Here is a 19,182-nt window from a genome sequence, read left to right as displayed (position 1 = left end):
AATATTTATTTGCCATTTTATTTGGACTGCATATCGAAATAATATCATTAAACATATTTATTAATAACTCAAAGTATTGACCGTTGATTAATATGCAAAACATTACATGTTTATTTTTCTTGTGAAGAAGACGATTTTCCTTCATAAAAGAACAGATATTACTCAACTTATAGAATAATTCATCTAGATCCATCAGAAAAATGAGCAATTCACAAAAAAAACATAAATCCTAACTTCGCTTTCCGTTTTCGATAAAAACGAGCCTAAACAACAATATAGTGCCTCAGGAGTTTTAACTTTTATACTTCTCCGTCGTATTCTATTTGAACTTGAGGCAACCAAAAACAATACAGCAAAATGTTAACATTATTATGACATCACACAGAAACTTACCTGTCCAGTAGTATTTCTGGTAAACAAACATATTAAAACCCTTAATATTCTAACATTTTTATTCAAGTATTTATTTACCATGCCAATCACATTTAGAAATGCACATGCTAAAATCAAAACAAAAACCCACAAATAAACACACACATAAGCCATAATAATACAAGAGGCAATTAGAGAATCCGGTACCAGATTAAGCAAATATATGTCATGAAACCCAATGTCAGGGGAAAAACAACTAAATCCATGACGAAAACACAAACAAAGAGTCAAACTTGCCGGGCTTAACTATGACACAAGTTCTAATGCCTAGATTACAAGTCTAAATTAGGCAATTCAAGAAATATAAATAGAAAACAGAGATTTTTCAGGCAAGCAAGGAACTCATTCCTTGGTGGTTTTGTTGATGAGGGATTTGTGGATGTGAGGGATAACACCTCCACCAGCTATGGTACCTTTGATGAGGGTATCCAGCTCCTCATCCCCACGAATCGCCAGCTGCAAGTGCCTTGGTGTTATCCTCTTCACTTTCAAATCCTTGCTGGCATTCCCAGCCAACTCGAGCACCTCAGCTGTCAGGTATTCAAGAATTGCTGCCGAGTAAACCGCTGCTGTGGCTCCAACTCTTCCATGGGCATTGGTTCTTGTCTTGAGGTGGCGGTGAATTCTTCCCACGGGAAACTGAGAACCACCATTACGAAACAATTGAGACAGTTATGAAATTGAATTTTTGAAGCATATAAAATCACACAATAAAATATAGGCTGCTTTTACGAGATTCGATCATCATGAGAGGAAATCAGGACACTAGGATATAAACACTTATAGCCCCGGTGAAATTTATTTCAGCTAGACGGGACTTTTAATCCATGCTACTCAAAAGACAATTACAACAATAAGAATCTGTACCAAACTGAAAAGAGAAGTATTCTACTCACAAGACAAGTACAACAATAAGAATATGTACCAAACTGCAAAGAAAAGAAACATTCTACACAGTACACACAAGACAAGTACAACAATAAGAATCTGCACCAAACTGAAAAGAGAAGTACTCTACATAAGACTTCTTCACCTACTGACGAAACATGTGGAAGGTAAATCAAGTAGTATAAGGACAGCAAAATTATTACTATGCTGAACACCCTACAGGTTGCTTTATATTGAACCACCTTCAGACATAGCCTGGCCTAAGAATTCTTATGATCGCTCCCTCTGAACCAAGGGCGTTGAACCCTCCAAGACGAAAACCAATTCATCCAAGATTAAGCTAATGACCCTACCACTCACAGTCACAACCTTCCATTCAAGATGCACCTTATTTGGAGAGAATGACCGAAAGTAATTATGGGTTGCACGCATATTAGAACATAATAATAATTTCAGTTTTTCACGCAAATAACAAGTTTCAGTCCATGAACAACAATATGCTTTTGTAGATGCACAAGATAGCCAGGTATATCACATTCATAACCATGAGCTAAATGTTTACATCACATAAAAGATATGAATATCACAAATCATCTTCAATTTAAAAGTTCCAATTTTTGTACAGAACATACATTAAGATCAACAAAAATCGAAGTTAGATAAAGCATTAGTAAGAATTATTGTTTTTATAATATCAGGTGGCATTTCTACCTGGAGGCCAGCACGGGCTGAACGAGAAATAGGTCGTTTCTTGTCCTTGTCCTTGTTAGCTGCTGCAGCTGCAGTTGTCTTCCCTGCAACAAGCCCCTTTCCACCCTTGCCAGCCATTCTTCCCTTCTTTTAGCTAATATTTCAAAAAAAAAAAAAAAAAAAATCATTAAAACAAAAAACAAACTAACCCAAGAAACCCAAGACCCAAGTGCCACAGAGACACAATTTACCCAATCATTTCAAAAGAAGTAATTTTTATTTTACAAAATACACGCACACATATACACGAAAAAAATTGCTTTTGTGTTTAGTTGCTGTATTAAATGTCCTCGTCAGTGTTAACCCATCATGTGTTTCTCATCTTAACAAAGGGAAAACGCTATTACTCTCTAAATTATTCATCTTTCTTTTACTCGCTAATTTTTTCCACCTTTTAACCTCAGAAATTAAATCTGTTAACCTTAAAACAAATCTCCGTTCGTTCAATTTATATGTTTCATAATCCTCCGGTTTCCTTTCACCACTCGCAAGGACGAGCCCTAAAAAACCAAATTAGGAAACAAAACCCTAGGTAGCCGTCAAATTGAACAACAGATCTGGCTTATAAGGTGGTAAAATCAGTAACCGACAAACCAATAAACAAATCCCAAACATCAAACGCACCAAGCATCAACAAAATCCCTACTGAAGAAAAAAAAAATAAAAAAATTGAAACAAAAATAAACCAAATCGTAGATGAAAAAAACAGAAGCACCTCGAAAATTAGACAACACAGAGCGAACGGATCTAGAGAGGAGACGAACCGTAGAGTTGGAGGAGAGGTGTGCGTAGCTGCGTACAACAGTGTATTTATCGTTTGGTAACAGAAGAGGGCAAATTTATTGCCTTTTTGTGGTGTTTTGAATCTGGGAGAGGGCTTTGGCGGTTTGCTTTGGGTGGGAAAAGCAATTTCATAGGACCAAAATATTTCGCCGCTAGTAAATTACGTTATTACCCTCTACCGCTGCCCAGAATTAATGGTGCTATGAGATCCATATAAATGTAATGTATGTATTTTATTTTTATTAAAAGTTAATTAAAAGTGAATATTTTTATTAAGTGTGGCATTAGCAAGAGTGTTGTTTTGTACTATTTCGAGTGAATAGTTGCTTCATGTATGTTGTTTTCACATGTTCCTATTGGAGAAATTTATAATGAATTCATATTTCTTTTATTTTTATTGCAATGTAAGTCAATGTAGGGTTTTTTTTATTTTTTTTAATATGTCGCATTAAAAAAGATGGGCCAGGACCGAGAGACTGGAGCAATAAATAGGCCCAAATAAAGCTAAGGCTGGATTTCTAGGCCCAATAATGACTTTATCCACTATTTCTTGTATAAGATGGGGGAAAAACTAGTGTTGGGCTCACTAGCTATGAAAGTATATTTATATTTATATGTTTATATAATGTATATTTAATTCACTAGCTAAACTTTTTGAAACGACTCAGTTTTCTTGTCACTATTTCTTGTTCAGAATCCACTGACGACGGCTCGAACAGCCCAACACAATCACCGAAAATGTCAAACGTTTATATCATTCAAAAATGTCAAAGTGCATTTAATGCAGAGGAATAAAAGAGAAAAGAAACATCATAAATTAGGGTTTGGGAGAGGAGAAGGTAAAATACGTTGAGTGAATGATTTGGACCAATCGTGGAAATCAGTGTCTTCCAAAGAATCTAGACCCTTTCAAAGATTCAACCCAATCCGAGTGGAAGTACTGAGCTTCTAAATAGTTGGATCGGCTCAGAAAAAAATTGGGTTAATGGGCCGACAAAATAATAAATGTTATAATTAGATCCATTGTTTTGTTTGGCCCATAAAAAAAAAAAAAAAAAAAAAAACATTACGCAATCGTGTACGAGAAGGATGTGACTGCTCAGATTGACTCATCCTTAACAACTGTTTACCGAGTTGGTAAATTTTGTACTTTTTACATGGACCGCGCTTCCAACGTGAGGCGGTTGGAGGAAAATCTACGTGGCAACCATATGTAACAACCACGTAATTCATGGGTAAAAAGGAAAAAATAAAATGTTCGCAAGGCTGATTTCGTAAACTCACTCGAACCCCACAAGCGCGTCGGCCCAGGCAAACGTGGCGACGTGTGGGTGCAATCGCGGGCTCATGCCTCGCTATTTCCACGACACGTAACCCCACTAAGGGATTTGGATTTGCATTGCCACATCGGATGAAGACGTGGCATCTTCCAGTCCTAGTCAGCAAACTTACCCCTCTTTATAATCTCCCCCAACTCTTGGTCTTCACTTTAGCTTTCGTACAGTACACTAGACCATCACGCCAAAAGAGCTCCCCTTTTTTCTCCCTCTCTTTCCTCACACGCTCGACGTGATTGTGCGTGTAATTTCTCTCTCTCTCTCTCTCTCTCTCTCTAGAGGCGGTGATTGATCGAACGCTCGGTTAATTGTTTTTTTTTTCGCCGGAAATGATGATTCCGATTTCCGATGATCGGTTTCGAGGTTGCCGGATTACTGACGTCACGTTGATATCTTTTTAGTTTTCCTTTTAATTTTTTGTTCCTTTTTGGTGGTGAGGTTTAGCCGTAATTGAGAACCCTAAGCAAGCGCGTTGCTATTGCGTAGCAGAGTTTAGAAGTTATTCCATGCTTTTGTTTCTGCAAATAGGATCAATTTTGAGGGTTTATTAGAAGCGATGATGTTAATCAATTAGATTAACAAGTTTTTTTTTGCAGATCGGGTGATTTTTAAGCCAATTTCTCAGTTTTCGTGTTGGTTGATGAGATTTAGGATTTTTTTTGTGGCCGAAAATCATCCATACTTTGCATTTAGGAACCAGTTTTTTTGTTTGATCACCGTCTCTAATTCCATAGTTTTGAGTCTAGATTGGTAAAATAGTTAGAAATTACTTTAGGGATCGAAAGTCTTCATAGTTGACTGGAATTTAGAAAAAAGTGTGCTGTTGAAAAAATGGACCTTGGAAACTGAAAAAAAAGCTCAGGAAAATTCACGGCGTCGAGTTTTGAATTTTGATAAATTCAAACCTGAGAGTTATGCCTTATTCGATGAAGATTCAGCCGATTGATTTCAACGATCCACAAGAGCCGCTGCCAAAATTTGACGCGGCGGCGAAGCCAATATTGAAGTCCAGGTTTAAGCGGCTTTTCGAGAAGCCGTTCTCCAGCGTCTTGAAAGCATCGGCCGCCGCCGGAGACAAGATCACCGACAACAAGGATGGTTCGGAGGAGTTCGACCCGAGCTCCGTTTGCCTAGCGAAAATGGTCCAGAATTTTATTGAGGAGACGAACGAGAAACCGAAACGGTGCAATTGCTTCAACGGAAACTGCACCGACAGCTCCGATGAGGAACCGGACTCGTACAGTTCTTCTTTCACCCACGCATGTGACCTTCTCAAGGTAGATTACGTATCTTTTCCCCCTGTTGTACTTTTTATTTGATTTTGTGGTCCATATTTTTTTTACTCCAGTTGTTTTGATGTTTTTGTCTTGTTGTATTGATTTAAAAAAAATAAAAAATCTTGCTGAAATCTGAATGTTGAAAACAGAGTTTGGTGCCCTGTTCGTGTGTTTCTGAGAGGAATTTGCTAGCCGACACTGCGAAAATCGTCGAGAGGAACAAGATCAATAAGCGCAAAGACGGTTGTTGCAGAAAAATCGTGGCAGATGGTCTAATTAGTCTCGGATACAACGCTTCGATCTGCAAATCCAAATGGGAGAAATCCCCTTCTTCCATAGCTGGTAAAGAAATACATTTTCTTCCATCTATTTTGTAATTGTACAGTTCTTAAGTTAATTCTTGGAATTAATTAAAAAAATTGAAAATATTATGTACTACAGGAGAATATGAGTATCTGGATGTGATAATCGAAGGCGAGAGATTGATAATCGACATAGATTTCAGATCAGAGTTCGAAATAGCGAGGTCCACAAAGGCGTACAAACTAGTCCTCCAAACACTGCCCAACATATTCGTGGGAAAATCCGACCGTCTCGAAAAGATCATCGCTACAGTATCTGATGCAGCCAAGCAAAGCTTGAAGAAGAAAGGCATGCCTTTCCCTCCATGGCGAAAAGCCGACTACGTCAAGGCCAAATGGCTCTCGCCTAATTTTACTCGAATCGGACCAAAATGCAACAACCTCTTCAAAGGCGATAATACTGAATTCGAGTTGATTCTCGCAGAGAAATGGTCGCCCGTGCAGAAAGACGAAGAAGACGGCGATTCCGTGTTTGTTTTTGCTAACATTAGTAGCAGCAGCAGCAGCCCGATCGATGGTGTGAAATGTGCGAAAACTCCATCGGTGAAGATATGGGAGCTGCCTGATAAGAGTAGTGCTAACAAAGGAGTTAAAATGGTGACTGGTTTAGCTTCTGTAATTGAGGATTAACAATACAGTTTTGTTGGTTGTTTGTTTGTTTGTTTGTTTGTTAATTACCAGAATCGAGTCCCTGGAAAACCTTTTACGCGAGGGGGGGCCAAAATTTTCGGGTATATTTTGTAATTCCCTTCGCCTTTTATGTAAGGGTGTTGAACATTATTATTAGCAGCTAATAGTTGTACTAATCATCATCATCATCAATAAATTGGTATTAATAATAATTGTTGTTTTAAGTACTTCCTCTGTTCTTTTAATTAATTACTTTGTTTAGGGATTTAATTATAATTAGCGCCGAAAGGAAGTAAATCCATCTGCTTTTGTTTATCTGTGTAGTCGTCTGTACTGATAGGGAAGTATATTTGGGGAATTGAAACAACGCTTTTTGATTAATTCAAAGCGCGCTTGGATTTCCGTGAAACTTTGTCACATTATAATCATTGCTTTTATTTATTTATTTCTGGTGATTAAAAAAGGGGTTTATTGAAATTTAGGTTAGTGATGATAGAAAAATCCTTTACAAGATTTTGGATAAGATATTAAATAATTAACGATTAATCATATTTCTTAATCGTCTATGGGGTGTTATGAGGCTGACGATATCAAGATTTAAAGCTACTTTTTTTTTTAATTAATAATAATAAATTTGGATAGTTCTAGTATTCACCATTTTGATAAATACAAGCCTATTGTTGAGTTTTATTTGATTTCCATTTTCTAGTATATTTAATTTTACAAATGACTAAAAGTCTTCTTTTCTTGAATTTTCTACTATATAACCTACAGTTGTTATTTGTATATCTTACACTAAATCAATAATATTTTAAGTGGCTACATATTCTACACTTAAAGGGTATTATATTATATTAAAATATGTTGCATATTGTGCATATAAATATACTGTAAATACACATTATGTCTTACAGGAGTCATTTTTTTTTAATAAATAAAAATAGCCATTAATTAAGTATACGACTCAAAGATTTGGATTCGATTTCTTCCTGAACTAGGAAAAATCCCAATACACTAAAACTTTGCTTCAAGCCATCACTGTTACATGAATATGTCAATTTAATGCAAAAAAGATCTTCATAATGAAGAGTAAATTGTTTATGAGTTCAATAATAATATTTGTATGGGAAAGGAAAGTAACAGAGCTTTAAATAATTCCAGAATAAAAGGGTAAATAAAGAAAAAGAAATAGGGTAATGTGAAAGCAACGTGGGGTTTACTTTACTTAGATTGGAGGAAATAAATAATTCAATAAATAAAATAAAATAAAATAATGGCTTTAACACGTTTTTTCAGTATGGTAGTAGGTTGCTTGTGATGTATGGTAATGACGTATATGTATGAACTTGTCAAGATTCCCTTTACTCACCACCAATATTATTTAATGCAATTCTAATTTATTTTCAAACAATACAATTAATTGTTTACACATTAAACAATCATTTAAAAAAATATATGAATATTAATTTCATAAATCATGAAAGTGCATTTGAATATATTACACAAATAATATTGTTTTTATTAATTATAGAAAACATAAAATGTGGAGTATAAAATTGAATGGAATATGCATAACCTTTCAAACACGGCAATTACAAGGTGCGAAAAAGAAAATATAATAAATGAAAATTTGTATTTTTAATCATTTTTTTTTTTTTTTTTTTTTGAGTAAATTCAAGTCCATTACAAGGGGAAATATGGGTGGGGGGACTCGAACCCTAGACCGTTACCCTAGTGGTAAAGGCTAGGTACCAACTCTCCTAATGAGGGTTGGTTGTATTTTTAATCATGGCTAACAAGAATATGAGCAATATTGCTTTCCCTTTTTCAAAATTTCTTCCTTCTTTCCTCTAAAAAGTTGACATGAAGTCTTGAAATACTAATATTTAAATTAACTTCATCACTAAATATGTTTCGTTTAACTTCTAATGGAATTCATTTAAGAAAGAGAAGAAATATGAGAAATTAGGGTTTTAGAGAGATGCGGATGTAAAACTCTTCGAGTGAACGGATTGGATCAATAGGCGAAAATCAATGGCCAAGATCAAGATCCTCCTAAAGGTTTGATCGAATCAAGTGGACTTAAATGGTAGACTTCTAAATAGTTGGGTCGCCTCATAAGAATTTGGGTTAATGGGCTGAATGAATAATTCAGTTTGAACCCAAAATCCAAAGATTTGAATTAGATATGTTATCATTGGATTGAATTCTGATTCAATTTTTTTTTTTTAGTTTATTATAAATTTAATATCCTAATGGGAACCAATTAAAATCCATCCATCTTGTAAGCCTAATTTCAAATTGCTATAGTGAAATATTTATAAATAAATAAAAAACGAAAAAGAAAAACCGAGTTGGGCTATGGTGAATGTGATTAGGGCCTTAGTAAAAGTCTCATACTGGGCCGTAAAACTGGGCTGAGATTTTGCCATGAAGGCCTTAGATGTTTGACTTAGCCATTTCAGTGGCGTTATATTTTCATATTTATATATATTTGTTAAAGAGTTGTGCTGTTTCCACCCTCAAATTTTCTCATTTCACCACCTTATTTTAAAAATATAAATGAATGGTATACAAAATATCATAAATACCCTTAATAATTTATATTTTTTTACACCATCATTTTAAAATTAATCCACCACCGTCCCAATATTTTGCATCTTCTACATATTTCATATCCCCCAAATACCTATAACAAAAAGTCTATGTACAGTGTATGAGAGATTTCCATGTCTTTGCGTTGCCTTCTTTCACTCGAAAATCAACATAAACAACTTATTTCATAATTTTATACTATCAAAATCTTTGTTCAAATATTTAGGCTTTTAAATATCACTGTAACTTTTTCACTTTTCATCTTTTTCGGTAATTATAAATATGAATTTCAATTTCCATGGCACCACCTTGAACTTATCCATCTAACACAATTAATATAATTGAAGTGGTTAAGTCATGTTGACTAAGTAGATATTATAAGATGAACTTGAAAACTCTCTTTTATTATATAAATAGTAATAATATATATAAACATTGACCCTCCAAAGTCTATTGACTCTTTATATATTAACCATGCAAACCCTACATTTTCTTGCATGCCAGTCCAAAAAAACACACACACACACACACACACACACAATCCAAAACATGCTCTCATACATAATGGATTCTTTCAAATCTTTTAGCAATTATGATGATATGGGAATTTCTGACCCGGATCCGATCAAATTTATTGAAGATGCACTCTTCTGCAGCAGCCCACTTGCATTATCATACTCCGACCCGGATCAAAAATGGATAATCCGACAACACCTCATTTCTCTCTTCCAAGATTTCCCTTGTTTCAAACCCTCCGTTGATGTTTTCACGTACAACGATGGCACTGAGGTCAAGCTCCTCAACGCTAGCGGCAAATTAACCGTTTCTCAGGACGCCCCGCCCGTACCCGTGACGATTTGGGTACCCGAATATTACCCGGAGATGGCTCCGATTGTGTATGTGGATTCGGGTAGTCCTTTGTACCCGATTTACGAGAACCACCCGTTTTCGAATTGTTCGGGCGAGACAACATGTCCGTATCTCGAAAACTGGCGGTTCAGTAAGTGTGATCTTTCGGGTCTGACCCGGAATCTGAAGAAGCTATTTTCCCACAACCACCCGTTTTACTATTCGGGTTCGGGTTCTTCGAACCCGGCCCATCCATCGACTTTTTCGAAGATGGAGGCGATTGACCGGCTGGCCGCCGCTATTCATTACGACGCGGCGGCGATTACGGCGGAATATGAGGAGGAGATCGAGAATCTGTCGGCGATTCAAATTGAATTGCAGGAGAGAGGTGAAGCTTTGAAAATCGTGGTTAATGAATTGGAGCGAGAGAAGAAGAGATTTAAGGGAAGAACAGAGGAAATGTGTGGTGAATCTGATAAGCTTATGAATTGGTTAAAAGTGTACGATGGGGTTTCTGATTTCCCCATAGACGATGTTTTCGAAGGTGTGGATAAGGAATCGGAGATCGAGCTCGAGTGTTCGGCGGCGGATTTGGCGGCGGAGGATTTGATGTACGCGCTGGAGAAAGCGGTGGAGGAAGGGGTTTTGGGCTTTGAAGCTTACTTCAAGCAAGTGCGAGTGTTGGCGCGTGAGCAATTTTTGTGTAGAGCTAAAATACTAAAGATTAAAAAATTATTATAAAAAGATTGGTTTTCTTTTTCGTTATTTAAAATATGGATAAATTACGGGCACCCGATGTATGGTCAAAATTACAAAAATACTCTCATGTTTGATTTACAATCACCTTTGCGATGTCAATTTTAGTGAAATCTTCTAAATTATGTGAAATATTTTCAGTTTGTACCCGTTTTACCCATTCGAACTCCACATATAAAACAAGATAATTGTAAGTAAGGTGTGTATCTTAACTTGTAAATATCAAATTGTAATACATTAAAAACTGTATTTTAGCACAAAATGAGTACAAACTAGAAACCATTCCATATATAGAATATTATTTTGAATTTAACATCATAAGGGTGGATATGTACGACGAATCATAATTGAAGGGTGGTTTCATTATTCAAACATGAGAATTTTTTTCGTAATTTGATCATACCTCGGCGAGTTAACCGTATTTTACCCCTTTAAAATATTGTATAACGATTTTATAATACATATACGCATAGAATTGAAATCAATTTAACCTCCCACAAATAAAAAAAAGATCAATCACTTAATTACAAAAGGATTAGTGGTCAAGGAATTCATGTCTACTAAGTCAATATGACCAATTAATTGACAATATACTTTTTAATTCTAAATTTTCTCTATTTAAGTTATAAATTTTAATTATTATTTAAAAAAAATCCAAAGATATTTTGAAGATAGAAATAAACAAGATAAGACAATCGTAGAATATCACGAAAGTTTAGGGGCCATTGGAAATAATTATGGAAATAAAATTTTATGGAAAGATCCCTAACTTCCTTAAGTAAAGAAAGTCGCTGGTTGTCGCGAAGCGACTACATCGAATAATAAAGAGAATTAATTAAAGGCAGCGACTATTTGCAAGACGAAAATTACTTAGAGCAAGACCAAATTATTTTTTTTTATTAAATTCAGTATAAAAAGACTATAATAACCTTAATAAAATACAAACAAAAAAAAATTATTTTATTGATTTCCTTTTGCAAGACCAATTTAAAAAAGAAAAATTAATAAAAAAAAAAAAAAAGAAATTGAATTCACAATTGAAAAACGAGGAGGGAAGATTGGAAGAAGAAAACAAAAAAAATCAAGTGCAGGAAAAAAATCGCCGTCCCAGTCGGCCCGTCGCCGTCGCCCGTCGTCGTCACCCCATCGCCGTCGCCGTCGCCGTTGAAGTCCACCGCCGTTGAACTCCGTTGTTGCCCCAACCCCGCCACAACAATCTCACGAAAAGCAAGTAAAAATTACTTTTTGAATTAACTTTTTTTTGAGAAATAAATGTGATAAACAGTGATAATTCGACACACTAGCGTCGAAAAATCCGCTTAATATCGACACCAGAATGTCGATAATTTCAATATAATTCGACAGTTAATGAGTGTCGAATTATTTTGAAATTTTCGACACTGCAGTGTCGATATAAAGCGGATATTTCGACCTGTACATGTCGAATTTTTTGTACGTGAAATGAGGTGCGAAAAACGAGAAAAACGATCACAAAGTACAATATTTCTTACATCTTTGTGTTCTTCGACCTTAGAATCCTCCATATTTATGTCTTGTGTATCCATAATGTCCTTCTTTTCAAGTTTTAGTAAGATTTGAGGGTTTTATGTGATAAGGATTTTGGAGAATATGGAAGATTTTTTTGTGGAAAAAAATGTGTAAAATGAGGGTGAAGAAGAAGATGTTGGTGTTTTGTTGGGTGAGTGAGTTCCCTCTCTTTTTTCTTTTTTTTTTATTCTTTTTTTTGTATTTCTTTTTGGTCTTGCAATAGCAATTAACTTAATTTAAATTAATAATATCTAAATTATTATTGGGGTTATATTTGTAATTTCCAGTCTTGATCTTAGTAAATTTATTTATATTTTGGTCTTGCATGAAGTAAGGTCTTGCACTTAGTAATTTTCGTCTTGCAAATATCTGCAGCCTTAATTAAAAGCGGATTTCGTTTGTCAACTTTCCAAACGGGGAATAATCCCCTACCTCGCGGAGTCTTCCCCCAAATCTCACAGATCAAGAACAAAAAAACTCATCCCTTCTTCAACTTCAAGATCCAAAATCCAGTTATAACAAAATTAGAACCGTAACAATAAACTGATTAATTCCAAATGTATTTTTTCCTTCTCAAATTCGTAACAGCAACAATGGCTTATTGAGATCGAAAATCCTTGAAAACCCCTTTTTTAGCGTTAGTTGTTTCCTCTGACTTTGATGAATCTTTTCGTCGTACAGTATTGTGCATTGAAACACTACATTGCATCATCAAGATAACGGCTTTTGTATTGGGCGAGATCAGAGATGCGGATATTCGGCCCACTCGCTGTTTTGTCTGTTTATCTTTCCTTTTTAGTATTTGGGGCGTTCTCCATTGACGAAAACTTGCGTCAGGCGTGAGTTACCCTTTTGTTTTTTTTGTCGTTTTTATTTTATGTTGCGGTTAGCGTGCATTTGCTTTACTTTGATATGTCATATTTAGTTACGCATTTCTTTGTGTTTTTTGATTGGTTAGTTTTTGGTTACTGGTATTTTAATTTTCACATAATCGGCTGATAGTGTAGGCTTTTTTTATGATGTTGTGCTGATATAAGTTTAAATAGCTCGAAGTTGTGGCTTTCTGACGAGTATTGTAATGAGTATTCGACTATTCGTTTGTTCCTGCGTATAAAACTGCTAAATTCGGCAAGATTATAGCATATTGCAAGAAAATATTATGTGGGGTAACTCTATGTAATTAGTAGATGGCTGCCTTGAGATTGGTTTGTGGATGAACTTAGATAAAGATCGGGAATGTGGTTCGTTTAATTAAAGAGAGATTTGATAGAGTTTTGTCATCAAAAACTTAGTATTGCTTGTTTATCTTCCATCTCGTACATTTGTCTCATGGCTTACCGTTCATGCTTAATACGTTTTTGGTAATGATTATTTTCATGATTTCTGTTGCATTCATGGATTTGATTTTTGCTTTGAACAGGTTTCCGATTATAGAACCAGATCCTGGCCACACAAAACTCCGACTTTCAAGAGAAGGCTTGAAGGCAATCGAGAGAATCACAACCCCTATAGCAGCAGTTGCCGTAAGCCTTCAATTAATTGGCACTACTAGTATGCATACGTGCAATTTGTCAATAGCAACTTTTATCTGCAAAGGAATAATAGGCGATAGTTGAATAAGAACTACGGATAGTTTTGTGTTATGCTGTTTCTGCTTAAATATATTTTTACACTGCAGTCTTCGAACTTCTTGCGCATGCAATAAAGCTTCGTTTACTACAAAAATATTCTGTCCTCGTTCACATTTTTAATAAGCCACGTCTCTTCTCCGACGCCATTTTTTTGTTGTGTTCCTAGGTTATTGGCCCTTATCGTTCTGGAAAATCATTTCTACTTAATCAACTACTATCGCTATCATGTGATGAAGGTGCGATGTCCAGTAATTTTGCATAGTATGTATTGGAATTCTAATGTACTTTTCTTGCAATTCCTAATTTGAAGTAAAAAATTGGCAGGTTTTGGCGTTGGGCACTTACGTGATACAAAAACGAAAGGTTTTATACTAGATTATTCTTCCAAGTGATGGGATTTATTTATTTATTTTTAAATATCAGCTTTAAAATTGCTATTTAGATGGTTCTGAAATTTTGGGTGTTGATTTCTCAAGGTATATGGGTGTGGGGAGCTCCAGTCGAGCTGGATATCGATGGAGTTAAAACTTCTGTCTTCTATCTTGATACAGAGGGGTTTGAAAGTGTTGGAAAGTCAAATGTATATGATGACAGGTAATCTCCAAATAGTTATAATTAGTTTAATTTGTCGTTATTAGAATAAATAATTTACGTAGGTTTTTGGTGGATTGACATGGTTTTCCAACACTCATTTCGCAGGATTTTTGCACTGGCAACTGTAATGAGTTCTGTGCTCGTATATAATCTACCTGAGACGGTTTGTTACTTCTCCTCTTCTGTAACTATAATCACCGTAACATGGTGATGATTTTTCCGTCAAATGAAAAAAGAAAAAAAATATATTTTCCACTTGCATTCGTTTCTTGTGGATGGCTTTGCAATTCTCGTGTCGTATTTTTTGTGAACAGTTTGTTATTATAGCCCACTGTCCATTCCGAGTTTGGAATTTTCAGTTGAACATAATTTTGGTATTGCTTTATTCTTAGATACGAGAAGCAGATATATCTCGATTATCATTTGCAGTGGAACTCGCTGAAGAATTTTACGGGAGGTTTGTAGTAACATGTTAATTGAATGTTCCTAGTTATACATCTGTTTTTACGTTCAGTTTAAAACTACATCTCTGCCTCAATTGTTCTTCTGAATTATGACACAATTTTTTTCTGTTGGTTTCGTTTCTTTGGCACACGAGGAACAGAGTAAAGGTAATTTCTATAGCATGCTTTTTCAATTCATTGCATTAAAAGAAAGATAAAGAGTAAGTTTTTAATCGTTCAAGACCTCTCGATTTATTGCTGCAGGGGCAAGATGTGGCTTTCGAACCTGCTAAGTTATTATGGCTAATCCAGCGTGATTTTCTACGTGAGTAAAATAATTCAACTTATAATCGACTATTTTAAGTCACAGTAGCATAATCGACTACATATAGTTCCACTTTTGCAAAAAAAAAAAAAAAAAAAATTGATGTGAAAGCTCATTGTTGACAATTTCAGAAGGAAAGTCGGTGCAGCAAATGGTCGACGAATCTCTCCGACAAGTACCTAATGCCGAAGGTCAGTTTTCTTTGCCTGCATTTGACACTTACTCTGTTTGACATCGACTGACGACGAAATTAACTATCGGGCTTATTTTGAGCAGGAAACAAGAATATCGATCAGGTATATTCAGTCTCTTGATACAAGTGATCATTAGTATGATGTGCTAAACATCTCATATAAAGAGGCTTTCAGGTGAACCAAATTCGCGATTCGTTGGCTATCATGGGCGACAACAGCACCGCCTTTAGCTTACCTCAGGTTTGTGTTTATTTTGTCAGAAACTCATTCAAAATACAAATCGAAAGACCGTAGAATTTATTTTGACAGTTTGCAATTTGGCCATAGTCAACACAATTAATTCGCACACGATGCATTTGTTTGACTATAGTGCTGCTATAGTTAGGCTTTTGCTAATAGCACAATCTGACTTGTACCCACAGCCACATCTCCAACGCACAAAGCTTTGTGAATTGAAAGATGAAGAACTTGACCCTATGTATGTTAAGAAGAGAGACCAGTTGAAAGCAGTTGTTTCGTCTATGATCCGTCCAAAGATTGTCCAGGGCAAATCTCTCAATGGAAAAGAATTTGTCTCTTTCTTGGAGCAGGTGCAGTTTTTCTCTCTCTATAATCTATTTTCATTGCAGCAACCCGTTTAATTTCCTCCATCTAGTTTCCTATTATCATTTTTTTAACTCTTTACATCAAAATTTAATTACAGATTCTCGAGGCGTTAAATAAAGGGGAGATTCCATCTACGGGCTCCCTTGTGGAGGTTTTCAATAAAGGTATTTTAGAGAGATGTTTGAAACTATATAACGTTCGTATGGGTAATGTGGGATTGCCAAGATCAGAGGAGTCTCTTCATCAAGCTCACGAAGATTCCAAAGCAGCAGCTATGTTAGCTTTTGACGAGCAACATTTCGGCCGACACCATGCGAAGAAATCAGCCGAGCAGTTGATTGAAGAAATTGACAAGGTATTAAAAAAATTCAGAATAAAAGATTTCTTTAGAATTTTTTTGTGCTCAAGAGAATAGGTCCATTTATTGTGCAGGTATACAAGAACTTTGTTCTTAGTAACGAATATCAATCCTCGAAGCTGTGTGAGTCTTTATACACGAGATGCGAGGAAAAAATGGACCAACTTCAAGTACTCAGGCTTCCGTCTATGGCTAAATTTAACGCGGGGTTTCTTCAGTGCAATCAAAGTTTCGAAAGCGAATGTGTTGGACCTTCTAAAACCAATTACGAAATGCGGATGATGAAGGTTTGCGTGTCTTTCCGATATGCTTTATTTTATTTCTTTTCCAAAAGACATTAAACCCGAGGCTGATTGAGCGAATTAGAGTTTCCCTGGTTTAGTGTTGAAACAAATGCTTTTGAACCCATAATTCTATTTTTTTCGTTAGATTTTTATGTAATTCGTTTACCCATTGAATATCTCGTGACATCCTATGCAGATGTTGGGGAAATCGAAATCTCTATTTATTAAGGAATACAACCACAGACTGTTCAATTGGCTGGTGGCCTTCTCACTTGTGATGGTGGTGTTGGGTCGTTTTATCATAAAATTTATATTGGTGGAGATTGGAGCTTGGATACTTTTTATATTCTTGGAGACGTACACACGCATGTTTTGGTCTTCGGAATCTCTTTATTACAACCCGGTCTGGCATGGAATTGTCGCCACCTGGGAAGCTGTCGTCTACAGCCCTGTCCTTGATTTAGACAGGTAAGAATTATATTTATATATATCCCACCTATTTTTAGAACTCGTGTCGTTTTCCCGTTTTTATGACATTTATATATTTTGCAACAGATGGGCGATTCCGCTTGTTATTATAGCAGGGATTTTGTTGCTGTACTGGCGGTGTTACGGGAGGAGGAAAAACGGGTCCCGTTGGATACTACCTCTGTATGGCAGCCAGAAAGACGATCGAAGATCAGAGTGAAATATAATATATATATATTGATATTATAGTCAATGCTTTGGCCATCCTATGAATCAGCCTCGGGTGCCTTTCAATTTTTTTTTGATATACAAAGGCGCGTTTGGTTGATACGTATAATACAAACCGTTTGAAGCGATGAAATGGTGGAGAAACTTGGAATATATAAGATAGAATCTGCTGCTGTTGCTGTTGTAACAATTACAATTACAGGGGAATTGTATATTAGTTTTCTGTCAATTTCAAACAGGTAGAATTATGTTATATTATTATTATTCTTTCAATTTAGGATTCTTTTCAAATTTATTTTGACTATTTAAAATTAATTAGTATTGTTTTGTTAGTTTAATATCGATATTATTTTTTGTTCTAACAATACATAACTGAGCATGGTCTTTTTATTTGGAATTACCCCCTCGAGTTTCACTTCAACTTTAATTAGTACGTATTTCAATTTGTTTGAATTTAACCCCTCATCTATAATTTTTTTTGACTAAAATGACCTTGTATTGATATTTCTGTATATATATATATATATATATATATATATATATATATATATATATATATATATATATATATATATATATATATATATATATATATATATATATATATATATACAAGACAATTTTTTTAGGTTTCTTAATCATTTGGTAAAATTACAATTTAGTTAAATATGAAATATTGGATTAAATTAAGTTAAGAAATGGAAATTTTAAAATGTTTTGTAAGATTATAATCAACCATATTTTGGGTAGTAATTCGGTTGAAGTTACAAAATAAAATAAAACTAATAATTATTTTGAAGAATTAATAATTGGTTAACTATATATTAGATGAGTTATGTGGAAAAGGAAAATAATTGGTCTTCCATTGTTTTGCTATTGTAAATGTGATATATGTTTACTAATTTATAATTTTAATCATAAAGTGATTAGTATTCAATATATAATTTACAATAGTAAATTGGACTAGACAATTAATTGGTATAACTCGGCCCAAAACGGAGGAAAAGCCCAAAGGACTTGAGCCCGAAACTAAAGAAGGAAAAAAAATTGGATCCAATTAAAAGCTACCCAAATAACACGCTGATAAATACCCTCCTCTCTCAAAATTTCATTTCCCTCTGTTCATAACACGCAGTACTGATAAATCTCACATTTCATTTTCCTCTGTTCATAACACGCAGATAAATCTCACGTCATGGGTAAAAACAGCAAGAGGTTAGCCTATTTAAACGAGAAGGAGATCTCACATTTCATTTTCCTCTGTTCATAACACACAGATAAATCTCACGTCATGGGTAAAAACAGCAAGAGGTTAGCCTATTTAAACGAGAAGGAGATCGTTAAGAGAAATTTGTACGAGTTCATGCGGTTGACGGCTGAAGGCAAGCCATCCCCTCCCGGCGATAAAACAATTCAGAATTCTCGTAGTTTGGCAAATGCTCTGGCGACAAAACAATTCAGAATTCTCGTAGTTTGGCAAATGCTCTGAGGAATAAGAAGATTTATGTGGATTCCTTGAAGGAACTCGAAGCCGTGGTGTATTTGAAGACCTTTTACGGTTTCACCGGTAAAATTGTGTTCGGTTAAAAGAGTTTGTAGGAAAGTACTTTATGCTTAAGTGCTTGGATGTTGGATTTTTGTTGGATGATTACAAACGAAGATCATACCCCTATTTATACTAGACCACCTCCTTAATGAACGGTGGAGATCTATATCTAACGGCTAGGAGTTGTTCACTAGAATACTCCAAAATATTCCTACAAAATATCTACAAGGAGCGTTCTAGAAAGCTTTCTAGAATCCTCCAAAAATCTCTACATAAACGGTGGAGATCTATATCTAAC

The 19,182-nt window shown here is 35.1% G+C and overlaps 4 protein-coding genes across 5 annotated transcripts; 3 read left to right on the top strand and 1 right to left on the bottom strand.

The window, feature by feature from the left end:
- Positions 1–563: 563 nt before the first annotated feature.
- HTA8 (histone H2A 8) lies at positions 564–3,040 on the bottom strand. 2 transcript variants are annotated; one of them, XM_012976509.2, is made up of 3 exons: positions 2,835–3,040; positions 2,032–2,164; positions 564–1,071 (listed from the first exon to the last, which is right to left on the bottom strand). In XM_012976509.2, the coding sequence occupies exons 2-3, from the start codon at positions 2,146–2,148 to the stop codon at positions 775–777; spliced, it is 414 nt and encodes a 137-aa protein (XP_012831963.1). In that variant the 5' UTR covers positions 2,149–2,164; positions 2,835–3,040; the 3' UTR covers positions 564–774. The 2 variants fall into 2 exon arrangements, with proteins under 2 accessions (XP_012831963.1, XP_012831971.1); XM_012976517.2 differs by having other exon boundaries at positions 2,786–2,954.
- Positions 3,041–4,296: 1,256 nt separating this feature from the next.
- On the top strand, positions 4,297–6,671 carry LOC105952926 (DNA-directed RNA polymerase subunit beta-beta protein, putative (DUF506)). The gene is made up of 3 exons (XM_012976529.2): positions 4,297–5,467; positions 5,617–5,809; positions 5,909–6,671. Exons 1-3 carry the CDS (start codon positions 5,105–5,107, stop codon positions 6,457–6,459), a joined length of 1,107 nt encoding a protein of 368 aa, XP_012831983.2. The 5' UTR covers positions 4,297–5,104; the 3' UTR covers positions 6,460–6,671.
- Positions 6,672–9,491: 2,820 nt separating this feature from the next.
- On the top strand, positions 9,492–10,791 carry LOC105957753 (Ubiquitin-conjugating enzyme/RWD-like protein). The gene has a single exon (XM_012981716.2). The coding sequence runs from the start codon at positions 9,529–9,531 to the stop codon at positions 10,642–10,644; it is 1,116 nt and encodes a 371-aa protein (XP_012837170.2). The 5' UTR covers positions 9,492–9,528; the 3' UTR covers positions 10,645–10,791.
- A 1,827-nt stretch (positions 10,792–12,618) lies between these two features.
- On the top strand, positions 12,619–17,676 carry LOC105952938 (Guanylate-binding family protein). Its single transcript, XM_088816271.1, is given in 16 exon segments — positions 12,619–13,046; positions 13,628–13,730; positions 14,005–14,074; positions 14,163–14,201; positions 14,315–14,432; positions 14,538–14,595; positions 14,825–15,043; positions 15,140–15,200; positions 15,332–15,391; positions 15,477–15,496; positions 15,569–15,634; positions 15,817–15,984; positions 16,098–16,355; positions 16,433–16,645; positions 16,839–17,110; positions 17,198–17,676. Coding segments are annotated over 16 exon segments (1,950 nt in total). The 5' UTR covers positions 12,619–12,954; the 3' UTR covers positions 17,331–17,676.
- The last annotated feature ends 1,506 nt before the right edge of the window (positions 17,677–19,182 follow it).

Source organism: Erythranthe guttata, chromosome 4 (genome assembly GCF_056151865.1).
Source record: "Erythranthe guttata isolate IM_541 chromosome 4, IM_541, whole genome shotgun sequence".
Lineage (NCBI taxonomy): Eukaryota > Viridiplantae > Streptophyta > Magnoliopsida > Lamiales > Phrymaceae > Erythranthe > Erythranthe guttata.
This window is presented reverse-complemented; position numbering and strand designations above follow the sequence as displayed.

Coding starts and splice junctions, on each gene's coding strand:
- LOC105952926 (XM_012976529.2), top strand. CDS start 5,105: ATGCCTTATTCGATGAAGATTCAGCCGATTGATTTCAACGATCCACAA. Junction 5,468..5,616: donor ACGCATGTGACCTTCTCAAG/GTAGATTACGTA, acceptor TGTTGAAAACAG/AGTTTGGTGCCCTGTTCGTG. Junction 5,810..5,908: donor ATCCCCTTCTTCCATAGCTG/GTAAAGAAATAC, acceptor TATGTACTACAG/GAGAATATGAGTATCTGGAT.
- HTA8 (XM_012976509.2), bottom strand. CDS start 2,148: ATGGCTGGCAAGGGTGGAAAGGGGCTTGTTGCAGGGAAGACAACTGCA. Junction 1,072..2,031: donor CAGCCCGTGCTGGCCTCCAG/GTAGAAATGCCA, acceptor GGTGGTTCTCAG/TTTCCCGTGGGAAGAATTCA.
- LOC105957753 (XM_012981716.2), top strand. CDS start 9,529: ATGCAAACCCTACATTTTCTTGCATGCCAGTCCAAAAAAACACACACA.